The sequence below is a fragment of the Leuresthes tenuis genome, unplaced genomic scaffold, assembly GCF_036924035.1.
Source record: "Leuresthes tenuis unplaced genomic scaffold, fLeuTen1.0.hap1 SCAF_7, whole genome shotgun sequence".
Lineage (NCBI taxonomy): Eukaryota > Metazoa > Chordata > Actinopteri > Atheriniformes > Atherinopsidae > Leuresthes > Leuresthes tenuis.
This window is the reverse complement of record NW_027325361.1, coordinates 23,480,860-23,501,453: the sequence shown is the minus strand read 5'-3', so window position 1 is coordinate 23,501,453 and position 20,594 is coordinate 23,480,860. Positions and strand designations below refer to the sequence as shown.

Below are 20,594 nucleotides of genomic sequence, written 5' to 3'. Positions count from 1 at the left end.
ATGTGCTTAGAAAACGGATTTGTGGGATTCATGCCATCGTTTATGTGGATTGTTATCATCATTAGTGAATTTATGTTTGAGAATACACCTTTGCAGTGATTGGTTAGTTAATTTAGAAACAAAAACATGACATGCATCTGAGGCAAAAGCCCAAGGATTTGCTGATCTGAGAAAGAGACAAAACTCATATATTCAAATGATCTACTCTTCATATAGTACAAATTATTTTCCACTAGCTCTGAGTCTATCTGCCTGACTCCTTCTGGCCAGATTGTGTTTATTTGTGCTCTGTCTTCAGAAGTAAACCCTCCCTCTTCCAGCATCTGAGCAAACTGTCACATATAAATAGAAGTGTGAAAGGAGCCTCAAACACCTGTTTCATGCTGAGCCATTTCTGCCACAGAGATGGTTGTCAGTTAAAGTGTCAAAAACTCCAATTCCCCAAAAGTTGCCATGCCGTGTAAAAAAATGAATACAAATTAAATGCACTGCCATATTTGACTCATATACCAGGTGTTAAAAGTGTGACATTTCACTATTTCATAAAAAATATTTGATTTGAATTTGGAGGACGAGGCGTCCACGATTTCAAAAAATAATTTCTTATTTCAATTCATCTGACCACAGAATGGTTTTCCACTGTGCCTCAGTCCATTTTAAATGAGCGTTGGTCCAGAGAAGATGGCTGTGTTTCTGGATCACGCTCACATATGGCGTCCTCTTTGCAAGATGAAGCTCAAACCTGCATTTGCGGATGAAGTGGCTGACTGATTTCTGGAAGTGTTCATGCTGAGATTTCATGACAGAGTCATGCCTGATCTTAGTGCAGTGATACCTGAGGGCATCTAATATTCATTTTCAGATGCACACAGAGACGTCACCAGAAGCTCAAACTCTTTTGATTGTATCATGAACTGCAGATGATGGAATATTCACAGTCTTCATCACGTTAAGGAACATTATTCTGTTACTACTCCACAATTTTTGGAATTGGGTCGTTCACTTATCAACTATTTTTGAACTTCCCCCACTCACATACACTCTGTATTAATGTCAGATTTGAATAGACTTGGGGGAGATGATAAAATGCATCTGTGTGATACAGGTGAGCAGCAAATCTCACGTGTCCTCGCTCATCCTCAGTTCATGAAGCTCAGCCCGACACGTGCTGTTAGATTGTGGCTGAAATGATCAGAGGCTAGTTTGAAAGAGATGGTCCAAACACAAAAAAGAACCAGTCAGATCCATAGTTTTTTTTTTTAAAGTAGTTGTTTTTTTTTAAAAAAGTAGTTGTTTTTAAAAAAAGTAGTTGTTTTTTTCCCACTACTGATGCTCCTTTTTTCATGGTTTTGCATTGTTTAAGACTTGCACTGAAGCTGTCTGTATAGATGGATCTAACTGGTTGGCAGCTCTCTGTTGTTATAAAATGATCTAAGAAAACCAGGCTTAAAATGGACCAATAAAACCATTGTGATTAAAGTTGGAAATACATGCGATGTTAGACGGGTGACACAGAGGTAGGAGGTGAGTAGGATATCGTAAAACAAGTTGTACCATGGGAGAGGACACTACAGGAAGGACTCTCACAGAGGAGCTATGCTTTATGTTATTCTTTGGACTAAATAGGGGGAAAAGACATTTCTTGATGACAGGGGGCCTTCCTTCATGGACTTCCATCTGTAATATAGAGGCACATGACTGGTGGCACAGGTAAGCATGATGCACATGACAACAGCAACAAATGCTTTCTGTAAGGCTTCCAACAAGGCGAATACTCAAACATCCGAAAAGCAGTGGAAGAGACAACAAACAGGGCACTGATGCCATTAGCAGGGAAATCTGCATCCAAAGCAGGCCTTCTTTCTGCAGATGTAGATAGGAGACAACTTACCATTTGGGATTTTTTCTTTTTCTTTTTTATTGCTCTGAAGAAACCCTGCTTTTCCTTCTCTTTGGATGGCTCAGATTGATTCAAGACTACAGTATCTGGGCCAGTCCTGAAAATAAAGCAAAGAGGACAGAGTGTGAGGTCCCAGCGATGAAGTTTTCAACAACGAATAAGACCTGACAAACTGTGTTAAGCCCACCGTGTCGGCATTTGAGAGCACCGCTTCAACAACAGCGACGGACTGTGAATTAGCGTTGCTGTCAAACTTTTATCTTTGACAAACAAAAAAAGTATTTATGGAGTTGGTTACACAATATAATTACCAGGGGTCAAATGCAGGCTGACGTTTGGAGTGATTTGTCAAATTGCTGCCATCCCCGGACAAGCCAGAGCCCCGACTCTCACCCCTTCTATCATGGAAGGAGTTGTCTGGCCGGGGAGAAGGGACTGCACAGCAAACACAAAAAACTGGGTCACTCAGCTTTCGCATGCAGATAAAAGAGCAAATTAAACCCTTCCAAGTGCAAAACGATATCAAACCATCATTACTCATCAATGTATTAGATAAAAGGCCTGGTATTGTTACTATGAAAAACCTAATGTTTTGATGAGTAATATACAGAAAAAAGACGATGAAATAAATTCCTATCATAAATAACATACACAAACAAGAGAATATGGTGTAACTCTGCTATGTTTGCAGTGAACAGCTGTTTTGATCCTTAAAGGCACCATGTGTAGAATTCAGGGTTCATGGCTGTGATGCCCACCAGTACTCCTGCACACCCTCTGCATCTTTCACACTAACAGTAACAATAACTGTCTTTGTGATCTCACATGCCAGTTAGACAGTTTCAGGATGTAAACATCAAACATGGCGACCATAACAAAGATTTGAGCTTGGTTGAGATTAGGATCGTGGAAAAAGCAACAGCTGTGGCATTTTATATGGTGTTTACAGCCCCAAAATGAAAGATGTTGGATATCCGGTCACATTTGCACCTACAATACTCCTCGTGGTCACCTCCATACTGCGTCCCTGAACGTTCATTTCAGACGACTTACACAACCGACGCTCCTAACAAATGGATGATACTTGAGGTAGTCATCATTACCACCTGCACGTGTTAATTATTGTTAATTCTAAACCTAAGAGAACATGTTTTTGTGCCACACTGCACACATCTGAACTGTGTTTGTTTAAATTATTAAAAAAAACAACAAAGGTTTTAACATTAACCATAATTGTCTCCTGATAAGTAGCAACTGTTAATACAGGAATGCCTAAATTTAAGAGTCAATGTCTTTATTACAAAGATTGTACACTAGTACTGTCATAACTATCTTTAGCTAAGCTAGCAGTGGGACAGTCTGAACAAAAACTGTCCAATTTCTGCCCATTTTGGTCCTGAGAAGAGTCTAATCGGTTAATATATGTGAATGATTTTCTCCTCTGCAGTAAACTCCACTAAAATGTCCAGATCTGAACCGAGCTCTTGACCTCCAAACAGTGCAAAAAAAAACAACAGCCAGAGATATCACGTCAGTCTAAACGAACCTCTGTAGAAGCTGCCCACCCGCCTCGGCATGGATTCACTGTAGATGTTGCGGTTCTCTTTGGAAGAGCCCCCATCTTCTGTTTGCTGGTCATGATATAAGCCAACCTAAGTCACAACAGAAGCACTAATCATATAAAACCTCAGAGGCTCAAAGCATGCTTCTTTGTCCGAAATAATACCTTTATTTACCTGAAGGAACAGAAAAACACGGGGGTGTATTGACTTACGAATGGTCGTTATAACAAAACATCTGCAGAGGCTACACATGCCTTCCAGAATCAAACAGAAATCTGCTGCGATGACAAGCTTTACTGTGCTATCATAATAAGTCACATTAGAGGGAAGCAAAGCAACGAAGAAAATGAGGAGGCATCTGATGCAGAGAGACAGAGAAAGAGAGACGGAGAGCAGTTCATGACAGCAGTATCCACCCACATCCGCTCTCTCGGAAGACTGGATGTGGGTGGGGAATGGTAGGTGCAGGCAGAATGTCGGACCTCGCTTTTTTGCCGCTGTGTGTGAAAAGATGCGGTGTTGTCCCTTGTTGAGTCCCTTATTGGGGGTCTGCTGTGGGTGACCTCAGTGGGTGCCTGTTCACTCTGTTAATGAAGACATGATGAGGCATGAAGAGAGCTCAGCATTGCAGCACATACAAACAAATACACATGCACACACTATATATACTATATGTGTATATACAGTATATATAAATACACAGATAGCATGACTCAGCGTATATCGTAACAAGAAAACTGCATTCACAATATATGCAATGTTCATAGATGAAGCTGCTGTAATGGTAAACCTGCCTTTGCGGGTTAAATGAGTCACCAGATATGGCTAAAAAACCTAAATCATGATATTCTGGGAGTAAATTCTGGCTGCATTGCTGGACAAACTGAGACTGAGGCAGAATTATCCAACACAACCTAATGCAAGCATTTAAAATGATTAGATCCTGAGGACTTAGGCTTTCCTTTAGTTTGGAAGGGATTGTTGTGGGCTGATCACTGACCCTGCTCATGTCTTCTTCTCTTGAGGAGCTTCCAGAGTGGCGGGGCAGCGTGCGGTGTTGCAGCTGCGGAGACAGCAGCTGCAGGCTACTGGCTCTGGTGGGCATTCCCTGCCCGACTGACAGCCCCTCGTCTGCCCCGTGCGTCCGCTGATGATCCCTCCGTACGTACATGGAGTGGCGGTGCGGTCTCTGCTGGGAGGAGAAAGGGCTGGTGTACCCCTGACCGTAAGACAGAGGGTCATGTGGGGTGGACAGAGAGTGAGCATGGCCCCTTTCCACGCTACCTTCCCCAGGATCCAGGGCATCTGATGATTTGGCCTCCTCTGAGGTCTTATGGCGGGTAGACGAGCGCCTGTAGGAGGAGTCCAAAGTGTTGCTCTCTCTGTCTGAGCGCATGCTTGCTCGACCAGCTGTCCCGGGTCCCAGTCTTTCCACTCTGCGGGATGCCGGGCTGCTCGGAGCTGTGAGGTCGAGACAGCTGGAAGGAAAATAGCGAGACGTAGGCTCATCTGCATACAGATGCACGTCATTTAAGTTCCCCACTGACTTGGCATCACTAAGCGTGCCATAGCTCTTAGACAGGTTCAGGTAGGCAAACTTTGAAGAGGAGGGTGCGGAGTTGTGGGAGTCCATGTAGCTGTGTCGACTGTGTTTTTCCCCCGACTGAAGCGTGTTGTTCTTCCCTTCCACGAAAGAGTGGCGGTTCTGCTGTGAGCGGAAGTTGGATTTGAGGTACTTGGCGCCTGGACCATCTGACATCTTTGACCCCATGTTCATCTCAAAGTCGCCCTTGCTCTTGGCCTCACCGGGACTGTGAAGATGAGGGAGGTTGCTGCTGGCCAGGTCCATGCTGCAGGCGGTGGAGTGGTTGAAGATCTGTGGCTGGTAGTTCTTGGGATGCAGGGTGGGGCTGAGGTTGATGGCTGCAGATATGTTGCCGTTGAGAAAGCCATCGTTGCTGGGATGGATGTCCTCGTGCCGGGGCAGGCTGGAGCACTCTCTGCTGCTGGAGCGATGACTTCCTGAGCTCTTCCCCCCATGGCTCCTGTGCAAAGGCAGAGAGCAAGGACGACATCACCTTACAGTGCATAATGGCTGATACAAACATGTTGATTTGATGCAGAGCAACAACATAGTCAGTGAGGTTGTGGTTTAACCAGCAGATTATTGTTGGCAATTTTTGTTTCTCTGTTGGATATTTATTATGTCAATGATTAATGACACAATAAACCTTCCATTCTCGCTACTTATCATCACCTCTAGTTTGACCCTACTTGGTTTATAGATCTGGGCTTTTCTCATGGGTTGATAAAAGTAAACTTGTTGTCGTAAGCTGAATGGTGCAGGTGCTGGTGGTGCTGGTTCAGTTTAGTTGTGTTTGAACTTTGGTTGTTGTAGTTTTCCAGGCTTGAATGGATGAGAGTGTTCAAGTTAACAAACAACGACCGACTGCGACTGAGAGTGAGAACCAGTCTGACAGTATTAGTGTTAGTGAAGAGGAGTGTATCCAATAAGAATTGGAGCACTAGTTCCTGGCTGCCACAAAGAGCAATGGTAACCATGATTTATATGTTAAAGGCCTCTTTTACAAAAAGGAACAATCACAAGCTCCGACTTGTTAGTTCTAGTTGACAAAAGTACCAGATGGACCATGGAAGATGAGAGCACATGTGCCTGACTTCAGGAAACTGTCTTTGCTCCTTCTGTTATCTCGGGAAACTGACTCACTTTTCTTCCCTTGTTAACTTTTTAACTGGAAATTAAAATCAAAAGAGTCTGGGTTCCCATTCACTACAAAGCAAGTCTGAAGCAATCTTTTGAAAACTTGCAAAGAAGAAATGCGAGTCACATATACTAATTTGAAACTATTACACATTCAGTGTCGCCAGAAGAAAGCAGTGTAGGCCATGTTGATTGTAGCTTATATTGCCACCGCCACAGAAGAAGAAGTGGAAACAAAACTGGAAACAAACCCCGGCACAGAAAATATCCCAAATACTGCAATGGACATCCACAAGAGGATGAATTATTTTAATTTCTGGCCATATTTGAGGTATTATATAATATCTGGGAAGATGCTGTTTGCCAGGCTCAGACCGGAACAGCTGGCGGAGTCGGGAAGGTAAGACGGGATTTGAAAAGTTTCCATGGCCTGTAAGCATGAATCAACATCAGTGGGAGTTTTTATTTTTTATTTTTACCATTTCCATTCACCTCTTCTTATTTATATCTTCTAAGTGCAAATTAAAAATGGAAATGGAAAGCCGGCCCATGTGGCAGTGAATTACCATCTTAACGTCACTGACCCAGAACACAAAAAACTGAGGATTTTTGTGTTTTAGTAGGGGAGGGTCTTCAGGTGCAGGCCAGGCCACTTCAGTATGTGGATAATTGTTCTCAGGGTGACGTTAGCTGGACACAACCCGTCGCCTTTGAATAAGACGCATCAACACACGTATCTAAGGAGACAGTGACGAGTTTAAACTAACTATAGTGCTCGCTGCTGACCTGCTGGGGGTGTTGTTGTCTCCATGATGAGGCTTCCTCTTGGAGGAGCGCACCGGTGTAGGTGTGGGTGGGCCGGGTCGCTCCACCAGCCGCAGGGTCTGGAAGGCGTGATGGTTCAGGCACTGCTCTGTGAGAAAGCGCTCTGTCGGGTTCAGCAACAGGAGGTTCTAAGGCACAAACAGACAGACGGAGTCCATGAGTTCTCCAGACAACCGGAACATCCTGATCTCACAAGCAACCTGAAACAGTCACGCTACTATGAATCATCGTCATTATCATGAAAGTCAGGCTGCGACTGCACTTAATTGTGTCTTCCAGTCACCCAACAAGCCAAACTATGATGTGAAATATGATTGGTGACATTTGCCTTTTTCTTACCAAAATAAATGTGTTTAGTAACCTGTTTCCATAGACTGAATCCTGTACGAATGCACTTGAAATAACACCTGTGATGTGAAGGCTTGTGAAATTTTCTTTTATTCTTCTCTCTCAACTCTTTACAAGGCATACAGCATTGCAGAAGCAATAAACAATCATACTTTGTAAAAGTGAAATCTGATTATTGATGAGAGTGATGCCTGTCCTCTGAAGACAGTCCTGGGATGACATTATGTTAAGAGTGAGTCATTATCTGCAGTGAAAAGTGCACAAGCACAGCCCACATTCTTGACATGGAGCTCCTGTTTACAGTGCAGATACGCCAATAACAGCAGTGCTGGAGCCATGATATGAACTGAGAGATGCCGAAGCAGTGAAGAGGCATTGTGCAGTCACGATGTAAGCTCGAGGATAATGATGCAATTATAAGATCTTTAGTTTGTGAGGTCTTTTATTAAATTGTCTACGATTTGTTTGTGACTCGAAAAAAAACTGAAACTGGTAAAAAGTGACGATCCCTTCAGCAGAGGAGCATCAGCCTTTTAACCAAACCTGTGACCCTTACCTTCAGCAGGTCGAGCAGGCCTCCACCGATGATTCCCAGGTATCTTCGCTCCAACGTTTGGGGGTGGTTCACAGCAGGAAACTAAGGGATTAGTAGATAACAGTCAGGACAGTCCATGTGACTGCTGGATGATAAAATCCCTACTTTTAGAAAGACTAAGATAACAACACATTGTGTTCCTGTTGGTACAGAACAGAGGAGTGAGTATAATCAATTCATTACACTTACAATTAATTTCAAATGGTGTAAATAACCTGAACTGTGAGATAACAACTCAAACAAGCTCGCTTTGAAATGAAATGACAGACGATACTTTTTTGACACTTTGCAGCTTTTAGGCTCTTTCAGTGCCACAGACACGTTCTCTTATTCTTTAGATCTGTGCTTTGACCTGATCTTGTCTCAAATTCTTCCGTACAAGTCAGTTGACCTCATAGCTTGAGTTCAACAACATCAACTACGAGGCCCTTACATAGGCAGGTGAGTGCTGTACCGATTATGTTGGATTAATTCAGCTGTGCATAGATGGAGTTGAATCAAGTCATCAAAGCAGCTCAAAATCACTGATAAAAGTACAATGTGTGGTACCCGGGCTCAGCTGTATGAGGCCTGAACTGAAAAAAATGGGTGTGAACAAAAAAGTGTATGAATACATTTTTTTTTAAAAAGAGACGTAGCATTATGGAGAAGGTATCTTGTCAGAGGGAATGCACTGTCAGAGGGTTGGTTGGATGCAGTGAAAGGATGAGAAAGACGAGCTAGGTCTGATCTATCACCAGCCTGCCACAGAAGACTTATCACAGCCTTCCTTCACAGTGCATACAGGATAGATGATACACGATGAGTCATTGTGATCCAATCAGTCACGGCACAGCAAACAGCCAGAGAAAAGAAGGAAGAAAAAAGAAGAGAGCATTGATACGTAGCGGGGAGAAGAAATAAATAAGGGAGGAAGAAAAAGAGGAGGCAGAAAGAGACGGCAGAGGAGTGAGAAGATTAAGTCAAGAGTGACAGAAGAGAAGCTGTAGCAAGAGCAACATGGCGGGAGAGCTCAGCATACTGAGGGTAAAGAGTGTGAAGAGTGGTCTGATGTTACCCTCAGCCCATGGAAGCGAGGGTTGTTATAGAAGAGCTTCATCTGCTCTGGTGGCAGGGGTCCCAACACTTTCTGGATGGTGAAGAGCTGGTCAATCTCACTCTCTCCCGGGAACAGAGGCTGCCCGTCACTCAGCTCCCCTAAGATGCATCCCACTGACCACATGTCCACCGCCTTCCCGTAAGGAGCCCTGCGACCACAGATTTAAGGGGTTGGTAATAAAGGCAAGGCATAAGAATAGCTAATAAAATAATATGCTTGTGTAGAGACTAGTGTCCTGAACAGCTAAAATGAAATAGCGGGTGTACCCGAGCAGGAGCTCTGGAGAGCGGTACCATCTAGTGGCCACATATTCGGTGTAATTGGCATCGGTTCCTTCTGAGAGATTACGTGCAAAACCTGGCAAAGGAAGACAGAGCGAGCAATTTCACATAATGAGGAGGTTTTTGAGTTCCACATGCTGAGAATTCTAAAAATGATTTCAGCTGGGTACCACTCTGGAAGCTCATTATGCTCCAAAGGTGCCAGTTACAAAGCAGATGAGTTAGGTAAAAGCTGCACTGATAACGTAGATGTGATGAGCTGAAAATCACACTTGTACAATTACAGTAATCAGATTAGAATTGGGAAGTTATTCAATAGACATTAAGCAAAACAGCAAAACATGAATCATAATCCTGAAGCAAATTCAGAGCATTAGCTGTCGAAAGGCTACCTTCTTTCACATGTTTCTAGCAATTATGCTAAGCTAATCATAATTAAGCTGGGGCTGCAAAGTCAGAGTTAGAAATAGCATCCATGTTTCTTTCTTGTCTTAACAAGACAACAAGCAAGTGTACATCTGAGATATGGAATGATACGAGTGCCACAAAAGAGAAAAAAAATCTGTTCAAAGAAGAAGAAAATAAATGAGGAAATATATGCAGAAATAAATATGTAGATATAAAGAAAAATAATGAAAGAATAAATAAATGGAAATATATGGACAAAAGACAAAACATAGGAATAAGCATTTACTTATGTATTCATTCTATATAAATATATTAATGTGTATATTACTTTCATTAAATTTCATATCTCAAAAATTGACCAATTTAGTCACTTTCATTTCTTTCACTCATATCACACCTTGTTTGCTCTGACTTTTGGAAGACACACTACCGCAACTGCACTTCTGGTGTGGCACTAAACTCTATGACCCATCAGATTCTATAATCCAGTTCCAAGTTGTGACGCTCCTATCATTCCATACCCAGAATTCCTTTAAAATGATGCCTTACGCTGATGCAGTCATTTCAAATGGGTCATTTCCCAAAGCTGCCTGATCTCTTCCCCGATCAAAACAACACATGATGAAAATGGCTGCTCAGTCCCAAACGTAAACCTTCACAGCAGAGTCTGTTGGACTTGTGTCTGTTCTCTCGACGCCTTTGGCTGACACAGAGCAAACAGCAGGTCTCCAGTCTCTCACTCCAGATTGCCTGCATGATGTCAGCAATGCCATGTTTTACGTTTCTCCCTGCTTGTTGTGCTGCCACAAGACTGAATCGAGGCATGATTAGACTCATGTTTCCAAACATGTTTCTTTAATTGAGATGAGGGAAGAATGCAGAGCAGCCGCCTGAGGAGCAGCAGAGACGGATGCTCACAGAGCTTTAGATAAGCAGATGAGCATGCTTGCTGCCCTCCTGAAGCACTCGTTTCAGCCAAATATAGCATCTGTTGAAAATACTGTTTGGCCACCTTTCCCACAGCTCATACAATGTGAGGATTTAATAGAGGTGCTCACCAAAGTCACAAAGCTTGAGGACGTCATCGGAACTGATGAGAAGATTTTCTGGCTTAATGTCTGAAGAGGAAGAACACAGATGGAGAGTGAGCTGGCCGTCAGTTTCTGCCACCACATCTTCTTCTCATTGAGAAGACTAAATGAATGATTGATCTTTAAAAAAAAGCTTCTAGCGGGAAATAAAAAAGCACAGATTGTAAAGAAAAACTACAACCCCTTCACCAAACAGCATCATATGTGAGCCTGGGTACCCTACAGGCCATTTGGATGCCGGCTCTGTTGCTCTCAGAGTGCCAAAAGCTCACATGGGCCATCTGGCTGCCTGATTGGCCGCCAGCGATTCGCCAAAAGCTTTTCTTATGAACAATATAAGGGTTGGTTATAATCTGTCAGACAGCATTTAAAACCTGGACTTCGTGAGAGAAGAATCAGGTATATTTTTAAGTTTTAAACCTTAAAAATCGTACTGGTTCTAGATGCTTCTCATAGCGTGAGCTCAGATTGTGCCGCACTTCGAGTGCTGCATGAGCCTCTCTCAGCTTGGAGGGCCTCTTCTCTGCCTCACTATCACCGTATCCCTCTGTGTTTTTAATCATGTGCTCAAACTAAGTAAAAACTAAGAAAAATATAGATATTACCTCGGTGAACAATGTCATGCTTATGGCACCAGTGAATAGCTTTGATTAACTGGAAGATGTAGCTGCGGGCTTTGTCAGTGGGGACACCGGTGGGTAACTCCTCGAGCAGCTCGAGCATATTCTAGAAGAGGACAGAAGAAACAAAAGAAAAAGAAATCAAGTTGACACCAGGTCAGGTGGCAGCGAGGTCTTTAGAAACGCTCTTCCTGTAGACAATGCTTACCTTCTCCACATACTCAAAAACAAGATACAGCTTCCCTCTTCTGCGGAAGGCCTCCTTCAACTCGACAATATTCTCCTGCTTGAGAGTTCGGAGCATCTTAAGCTCCCGTAACGTTGTTTCTTTAACCTCTTCATTTTCTGCATTAGAGTGAGTCAGAGAGGAAAAATCATGACCACACTGAGCTGCTGTGTAATGATTCATTTGGGATGCAGCCAGCAGGAACGAAGGGGATGACCATTAAAATCACAAGTGTGCTCTGATGAGGACTTCTCATTGGAGACAAAAACTCTCTTACCTTCACTGTCCTTGAATTTTTTAATGGCCACAATTTCATTGGTCTCCTGCAAGAAAAACACACGGCGGCCTGTTAAGAATCAGTCCTGCTTTTCACTGCTGCTGACATGAAAAACACACGCCACAGAAATAATACAGCATAACAGCATAACTATTGCTGCTTTCACTCTTGCTTTTGAGAAAGTTTTGAATTCAGTTGTGTGAACTTTAATCTGCAATACAAGCACACACAAAAAGCTCCCCTTATTAAAGACCTATTGTGTACAAGTTAACATTCGTTATACCTGTGTGTGTGTAAATTGGCAGTTCCTAACGTAGGAGGGTTTTTTTGTTTTTGCTCTTCCTTTTGAAATACTGCCCCTTTTCACCCTTTCAGGCGGTTTCTTAAAAACATCTGCTGTAGGGACACAACAAAAAGTCAGCGGGCAGTAAATAGCTGGATAAAATGCCATCAAGTTGATGTCAACATGTTCCAAATATTCCTGCTTTTGCTGTCACATAGTAATAAAAATATTTTTTGGGGTTTGAATTGTTGGTCCGAGCTGCAAATCATATCAGCACAAAGCACAAATCAATGATGAACGTAATCAATGAGAAGGGTTGAAAGTAGACTTTGCTTAACATTGAGGGCTCAGTTTCATGCACAAGTTGGGTGCCACTATCCTGAATGAAGAAATACAGAACCAGTACATTTAGCAATGTTTCTGCTTATGAAAACAAATAATCCTTAACACAAAGTAGTAATAATGGAGGAAACAAAGAAATCAAGACTTAATCAGCAAAGAGTCACTCTCATCTACAAGAGCTTCCTCCTCTTCTTCTTCTTCTTCTTCTGCTATTTCTTATCCCTTCACAGAGTTCTCTGTGAGAGATGCCCAACCACCACTAACCCCGTTTCTTGACATGTCCTACTTAGGGCTGGTATTTCTGCCCATGGCTCAGAGCTGTGCTCCAGTTCACCCCCCCATCCGTCCAACCGTCCTCTTCAGAAAGCCAAAGGCAGCATCGCACCACTCAGTGAATAGCCCAACCCCCCCCACCCCCAGCCCTGAGAGATATAAGACAACAAACATCAGGGTCAAATCTTTATATGCATTACTGTACTGTTCTCAGCTCGTGGAAAGGAACGGTGACATAATAACATGTTTTACGTCTAATCTTGGCTCACTAATGTAAGGAATGAGACGAAAAGATGAAAAGAGTTCAGTGTGTCCGCAGGGCCGTATAGTGGTGGTCCTAGCTGTCATTGTTCTGACAGTAGAATGAACTGTCTCTGTTAAATCAAGTTATATTTGAAGAGAGGAGATAATAATACAAGTCTCAGTGTGCACTTTATTGTATGTACAACTCCCAAAAGTCTACAACATTAGACACCTCTGTGTTGGCTGTTGCCAAACATATCGATAATCAGTGTCATTTAAAAACCTAAAGAAAATACACACTTCAGCTATAGCAGATTTAGATAAACACATGCCCGTGTAAGAGCAATAAAATTTGCTTTCATGAGATCTCCGTGTTTGTTTTCTCTCTGACACTACGTGATTTATAACCAAACTGTCTGAGTATCTGAGTAAACCCTCGGGAAACACTGCATCAAAGCCTCATAGTCTGAGTGACTGCACTTGCCTGCACAAAAGCATCCTGCTTTTGATCTCATTGCAGATTTGGTAGAAAAAAAGGTTTTATTACAGTGCCCAGGTTTCAGGTCATCTATAAGGAGAAGTAATTTGATACTCAGCAGCATTATCTGGCCGAATTACTCTGGCTTGGACGGCTTCAATTTCGTACAATTTCAATGAGACTAAACGGTTTACATGTATTCTATAAATCCAGTTTTTGCTGTTTCTTTCTCGTGTTATTTAACTAAATTAAAGCTGGAAAAGGCCTTGATGTACCAAAGAATCCTTTCTATTGAAGTGCTTCACATTTACTATGAAGATTGTTCAATCTAGGATAAGTCCTAGGATGAGTCCGAGGATGAGTCCTAGGATGCGTCCTCATTGTGATTCTTGAAACCAAAACTGAAGTTGAAATATTTTAATTATTGTATCTTTTTTTGCTGAAATTATTTAAACGATAATTAGGCTCGAAGTGCAGAGGAGTCTGTTATCAGCACACCTTTCACTTTATTGTCCCTGGTTGCTGCTAGCTGGACATATGTGTGGCTGCATGGTTCCACGGGACTCCAAAAGCCCATCAGCCAAATAACAGGCGCACCTCATTCCCAACACATCCCTTCAAATACCACTTTGAAAAGTTCCTTTTTTGATACCAACATCAATAGAAAATGGCTTTCCACCCTCTCTGAAGTGGACACAGCTGCAATCCGGTCGACAGACTCTTATTGTTCCAGTAGAAGTATAAAGCACTGTGTCGCACAACCTGAACGTCTCAGACTTGAGTCTTCACAAGCGCCCCTCCCACCCCCACCTTTGCGGCACGCTGCTAAAACTACACAGCTGGTGACTGGAAATCTTCAGGGACCCCATGTAACCCCTTTCTTTGCTCTAATTCACAGCACGTTACGTCATTTAAGTTATTTCCGCTTCAAGTGCCAACTGTACAATGCACTCCAGTCACACAGACAAAAGAGCCACATTCATACCTCATATGCTAACCTCAATCCAACAATTTAATTAGTTTGTATATAATTATGAATGATCTTGAATATTATGAGTGATTAGAGCAAAACACCGGGTGCTTGGATCCTTTTTGAGTAACATTTTGCGCTCAGCTCATTAGGAATTCCCATCTGCCGATGAACTCCTTCACACGGGAGCAAAATCAAATTGGATCAATTATCATCTAATATAAGCGCGTTGTCACACTCCAATGACCCGTAGAGCACAGATTAAGCTCCTGAGTCAATCACTTGTTTGTTACTGCCTAATATCAGGCAACCCAAACAACAATATCAATATCTAACACAGAACTGTACAAAGGAAGGGAATTTTTGTTTTTGACAAACAGAAAACTTATTAGAATTAGGCTGAATATAGAAAAAAAAACCCTCTCCAGTGTGAAGTATCGTGTGCAAAGACCTGCTGCATATGAAATGATTTTATTCCACATTCCAGACAATCTTAACAGTCACGTTCAGGGCTTTTGCTTGCATCCTATGAATTTCAGAAAGGAATTATGCATTTAAAACATGTGGAAGATATCTGCTGAGACCTGAATTAGGCTTCGGTCAAAGTTTACAATGTGGGAGTCATGTTCAGTTTCAACAACTCGCCACAACGTAAAAGCTTAGCTGCTGTCAAAGATAAAAGATGCAGAATTAATCACAAAAGTTTTCTCACTGCACATACTTGTATCAAAGGAGGGATATTCTGTGTTATCCAAAGGAATAATGCCTGTGAAATATGCAGTGATTCATAAATCTGTTTTTTTTGTGCACTAGACTTTTCAGTGAGGTTTGACGTGTTTCTTGCACATATTCTGTGGATAACAACAAGGCTAAACTTTTTATTAGTGGCAACAGAGTTTGTGTCTAAAACGTGCAGAGTATGGAGCAATCACAAAAACACCAAGAGCCCATATTCATTTAATTTACACTCTCCAAACAAGAACTGCTTGGCTTTAGTGTGGGCGCCCTGACCGTCTCATGTCCTGGATGAGCTTCATTTTGTGTATGATCTTCTTTTCAGAGAAACCCTTCACATCGTGTCATTGAATATATAAATAGCATTGCTGTCTGACTCCACATCTGCTAAGTGAAAGAGTGATTGGCTGCGACACAATTAGGACGAAGCTCGCTGAATGCACCATGCATCTTGGCGGTGTATATCATTCTGTAAACAGAGGGCAGCAGAGCAGACAGAGAAGACATGGTATTTGTAGTTTTGCTTCTTCAGATCAGACATTCAGCAAATTAATGTTAATTCTCTGAGGTCTCTGATCACGCCGGAGTCGTAGGCGCCGTAGAAAACAAACTACAATTCATTTTGATATTACAAACTAGAAAAAAAAGATACCAAGCATGGGTATGCCAAACATTTTTTTTGTGGTATATAAAGGCAAAATCAAAAGTATTCAAAAAACGACCGAAATGGGCTCAGACCCCAGAGGGTTAACGGAAAGTCAATGTCCCACAGTACAAGCTGAATGCACGTATTACAGCAGAGATGTATTTGCATTGTTGTGTGCCTGCTGCAGTGAGTTTGGCATCAAAAAGTTTGGTTCAAATAAAATCAAGAGTTTGGCTTTAAATAGCCATGGTTTAAAAATATGCGAGAAAATTCAGATTCAACTTCAAAAGACTGACTTCTGAACTTCGCTGTTAAATTAATCAACAGCTCTGCAGGTTCCCCAATCCTCCAAAACAACACAAAGCAAGAGACTTCAAAGTCATTTTAATCACAGTTTGTGTTTGGGGCATGAAAAAAATGACTGTCCGTACTTACTGATGAGCTGTAATGGTTCTGATTTTGACACACACTGATTTTTTGAATGGCCCTGTTGGTGTGGTTGTGATTGTTGCCGTGAGACGGAGGCACAGTTGTAATTGAATTCAGAATTTGAACAATTCCAAGGAGCATGAAAGTCTTCTTCAATGAACACTCTCAGACAAGCTTTCTTGTATTTTACTTAAGTAATGTGCAGGAATAGTTCTCCAGGCTTTTTGAAGGACATCCCAAAGCTCTTCTTTGGATGTTGGCTGCCTTTTGTTCTGTTCTCTGTCAGATGATTCCGATGCTTCGATGATGTTCAGGCTCGGGCTCTGGGGAAGGCTCATCACTCCATGAGACCTGCTGCCACTGATTTTCAGTCCAGCTCTTGTGATAGTTTTGTTTTAACCTGTCATATCTTCCTTTACCCCACTTGTCAAGTTCATTCAGTTTTTTAAAGCTATTCTAGAGATATTTGGAAACTTTTTCAGCTAATAGCTCTTTTGGAATCACCTTGATGAGGTCTGAGGTCTGTGACTTTGCAACAGGCTGAAAGTAACAAAGTGCCTAAATATTCAAGAGAGTTGGGTCTCTAATAAATGGTCTGTTATGTAAAGACAGAACACTGGGGCAGCCCTGGAGTTTGGCGCTTCAAAGGAACACCAGGGAGCCTGGAGAACTATCAAAAAGGACCTAAAGAACACTCTCTTTCTGTTTTTTGTCTGAGCCACATAACACATCTTAAATATTCCAAATGAACATGTGGTTCACACTCATGGCCTATATTGTAAGAAGAAAGCTTGGCCTGTGTCACTGGTAAATCCCAGGCTAATGATCATGCTTTCTTCTGCTGTTCCTGGTACACTGCTTTGGCCATTATTGAAATGAGCTGGGTGTGGCTGTATTTGTAGATAAGTGCCACTTTAGAAGGTCACCCACAGAACTGGACATTCTCACTGGTGATGTTTATGATTTGCTGCCACGCGCTAATTTAATTCTGGTGGAGTAAATCTGCCCCTTCATGCTGTTCAGCTTCAACTCTCCCTCAGTAGATCTTTTTATACATGTACTATACTCAACAGGCCCTGTGATGACAGATTTTCCTCTTTTGAACCACTGAATACAACTCAAGAGCAGATTGCTGATCCAACACTTCAGGCAATGCAGACAAGTGTAGATGATATCCAACAGGAGACCCCACATGTCTCTGGCGATAACTCCAATCTACTTCAACACTGGGACGAACTTTAACCTCTAAATACAGTAAACATCATAATTCAGAACAACTTTTTCACTACATAAAAAGGGAACCTCACAAACAAAACTGGGGCTAGTGACGTAGATTGTTTTTATCAGCAAGTACTGATGTGAAGGTTTGGGTTTATCGTGTGCCGTCTAAGGGCACGGTTGCTGCATTTTCATATTACTTTACTGTGGTGACGTTACAAGGTACTTTTATTCTTACAGAAAAGTATATGAAAAGCCAAATAACATCCAAAAAGACCAGAGAACAGATATACACCAGTTAGGTCTATCTGTCGTCTGACATGTCAGTTCATTCCTGCATCTGCATCCCAGTCAGCAACATCTGTCCTACAGTTCTTCTTACCTTAACAGAGCTGTTACTGTTCATTAATAATAGTGATCTGGTTTCACGATCGGCTATCTTCACACGGAGTTTGCAACGGCTTTGAGTACGATGGATGTCTCCACCGTTTTACTTACCGGCAGATATTGCTGTGGTATTGCCCTTTAAGACTACATGTCAACATGTGGTTGCTTATAAAAATGTCCAGACCGTCTCTCTGCTCTAATACAATCCTGATTTTATAACCACAGCAATATCTGAAGTAACTTTGCAGTAATTTAGGCAATATAGCGTCAGAATGTCTTAAACATGTTTTCTCATACAATCATATGGCCTTGCAGCATCAGACATGCTTCAGTTAAAAACTCATTCACTAAGACAAAGACGATGGCCCAGTTAAATGACCAAGTTGAGCTGTAACCGGCAATAGATAAAAATCACCAGGTATAATCTGCTCTTGTAATGAAATAGTGTTTAACTACTTCTGGGGATTGCGTTTTATTTACTGGAGCTTATCAAACATGTCTGTAACATGAATGGTGAGAAATTATGGTTTCTAGTGATGAAAAAGCCCAGGAGACAAGCTTCAGCCAAAGAGAAACTCTGAATGGATAATTAGCTCACAAGTGCAGGAGTGCTGCATGACACCCTGGTGCTTTCTATCCATTGTTAGCATTGTTAGGTAGTTATTTATAACCAGTAGGAACTTGTGAAAAAGTTTACACGCAGGCAGTGCATCACCGTCATCAACAAGTGGGCCGAGCCAGACGGTCTGCGCACAGCAGCACTTTAGTTTTAGACCTGAAATAGCCAACGTATGTCAGGGGACAAGGACGACTTTAACACTCACACAGGAAACTCTCCGTCTCTTTCACTGGCTCCCAATTGGACCTTAATGCCAAGTGCTCCACTCAAGGTGACCCATTTATTTCATGATGTGAAAGTCCTTTTTTTTCCTTTTCTGTCCCAGTTTCAGTTCACTGGGTGCAAAAATAGCTGTTCCCTTCAAAAAGGGGGGGCCGCATTTTTTTCTTGCTCTGATTATTAAATCTAGACACTATTGACAGTCATTCAGCTTATTGTGGCAAAATAAAATCTAAGCAGGCTGAGTGAACTGTTATCTGCAGGAACTGAGCTGTTATCTGTTGAAAAGGTGCCCTTGGTTATGCGATAAAAAAAAAAGGTGGTTAAAGCAATGATAAAATAAAAGATTCCTTATCAAGACAGGACAAACAACAGATGACAACAGAGTAGTGGTGACTCACTTGATATTACACAGCAGCTCCTAAAAGAGTAGGCTTACATGTAACATAGTCAGTACACTAATTACTCATTTCTGGACTATATATTCCCCAACACAAACTCACAGGCAAAAACAGAGCAAACCTGGGAAATTCTATCCAGCATATCACATTTTTCTTGCAATGGACAAATTGGCACGACATGAGAGGGTAGATTATCCATTAATCACTCAGCTAAGGAGTCCTAATTCACATGGCAAGTTAGAATTTTAAGCTTACTACAGCGGTGGCCACACCCTCAGTAGAACTCCTGTGTAGGTCTTTACAGACTTCTGATTAACATGTGGTCAAAACTGCAGAGCACGACCTTTTTCAACCTTTAGGACAATAATAATAGTGAAGTGCTCCGATTCTGTCCTAATATCTCGTATATATCATGTCATAATATCATTTAAACTCCCGTTTACACTGGAATGTGTGGCAAACCTGCCCGCTGAAAAGCACGTACTGTGTGATACTTTTTTTTGCATCCTTTGTATCAACAAATACGACAGAAAATGTCGAATTTGTGAGACTATTTGGGAAATCAGATTGAGAAAGACAAAAAAAGAACCGAACAGAAGCAATAGCAGCAAGTTTGCTCCAAAGAACAGCACATATATTTTTTCCAGTTACACATGAGAAGAACGAGAAAAGGTAAGACAGCTTACATGTAAGCTATATGATTGTATGAGAAAACATGTTTAAGACATTCTGACGCTATATAGCCCAAATTACTGCGAAGTTACTTCAGATATTGCTGTGGTTATAAAATCAGGATTGTATTAGAGCAGAGCGACGGTCTGGAAATTTTTTTAAGCAACCACATGTTGACATGTAGTCTTAAAGGGCAATACCACAGCAATCAGATGATCAGATGATCAGATCGTCAATGGAAAAAACTGAGTCGGATTTGAGTCACTTCCGCCTGGTAATGTGTCTGTAGCCTCAGTTACCTGCTCTGCACGGCTCTGCCTGTCACCTTCAGTCTTTCTCCTGCCACTGGGTGCATTTTGGGTTCTAATTGCTCCATACATTCGACGTTGAGATTAGCAATATAGCGACTGATAAAACATCTTGCCCGTGGATATGTCATGCTAAATGTTTGTTACTTACTTTTGCATTGCTTGGAACTTTGTTAACCTTCACTTAAAGTCAGAGAGCAGGCAATATCTCGGTCACTACTTAATACTAAACACCGAGCTCATAGATATAACACCACTGTGGTACGAATTCAATCAATGTACCAGGATGATGGGAGTCGCTGCATGAACAGATCATAATATATGGTTTCATACGGGCTGTATCACTCTAAAAAATGGTAAGGACTGTCATACACACTGCTTCACCATTGGCTGAACACGTTAACTAAGAGTAGCTTC

At 41.9% G+C, this 20,594-nt stretch overlaps 1 protein-coding gene across 5 annotated transcripts in view; it reads right to left on the bottom strand.

Annotated features, from left to right (window-relative positions):
• Positions 1-20,594, bottom strand: part of LOC140312270 (cyclin-dependent kinase-like 5) — a 35,783-nt gene that overhangs the window by 3,172 nt on the left and 12,017 nt on the right. For 2 of the 5 annotated variants that reach the window (XM_072390031.1, XM_072390032.1), the window contains exons 4-17: positions 11,955-12,000; positions 11,660-11,796; positions 11,437-11,557; positions 10,799-10,858; positions 9,318-9,408; positions 9,010-9,199; positions 7,914-7,994; positions 6,971-7,137; positions 4,463-5,507; positions 3,945-4,046; positions 3,447-3,552; positions 2,212-2,335; positions 1,892-1,997; positions 1,555-1,677 (exon numbers count right to left, since the gene is read on the bottom strand). In XM_072390031.1, the coding sequence (XP_072246132.1) occupies positions 1,555-1,677; positions 1,892-1,997; positions 2,212-2,335; positions 3,447-3,552; positions 3,945-4,046; positions 4,463-5,507; positions 6,971-7,137; positions 7,914-7,994; positions 9,010-9,199; positions 9,318-9,408; positions 10,799-10,858; positions 11,437-11,557; positions 11,660-11,796; positions 11,955-12,000 (2,499 nt within the window). Of the gene's footprint in view, positions 1-557; positions 1,678-1,891; positions 1,998-2,211; positions 2,336-3,446; positions 3,553-3,944; positions 4,047-4,462; positions 5,508-6,970; positions 7,138-7,913; positions 7,995-9,009; positions 9,200-9,317; positions 9,409-10,798; positions 10,859-11,436; positions 11,558-11,659; positions 11,797-11,954; positions 12,001-20,594 lie in introns of those variants that run through there. The other 3 variants (XM_072390035.1, XM_072390034.1, XM_072390033.1) reach the window with 3 other exon arrangements.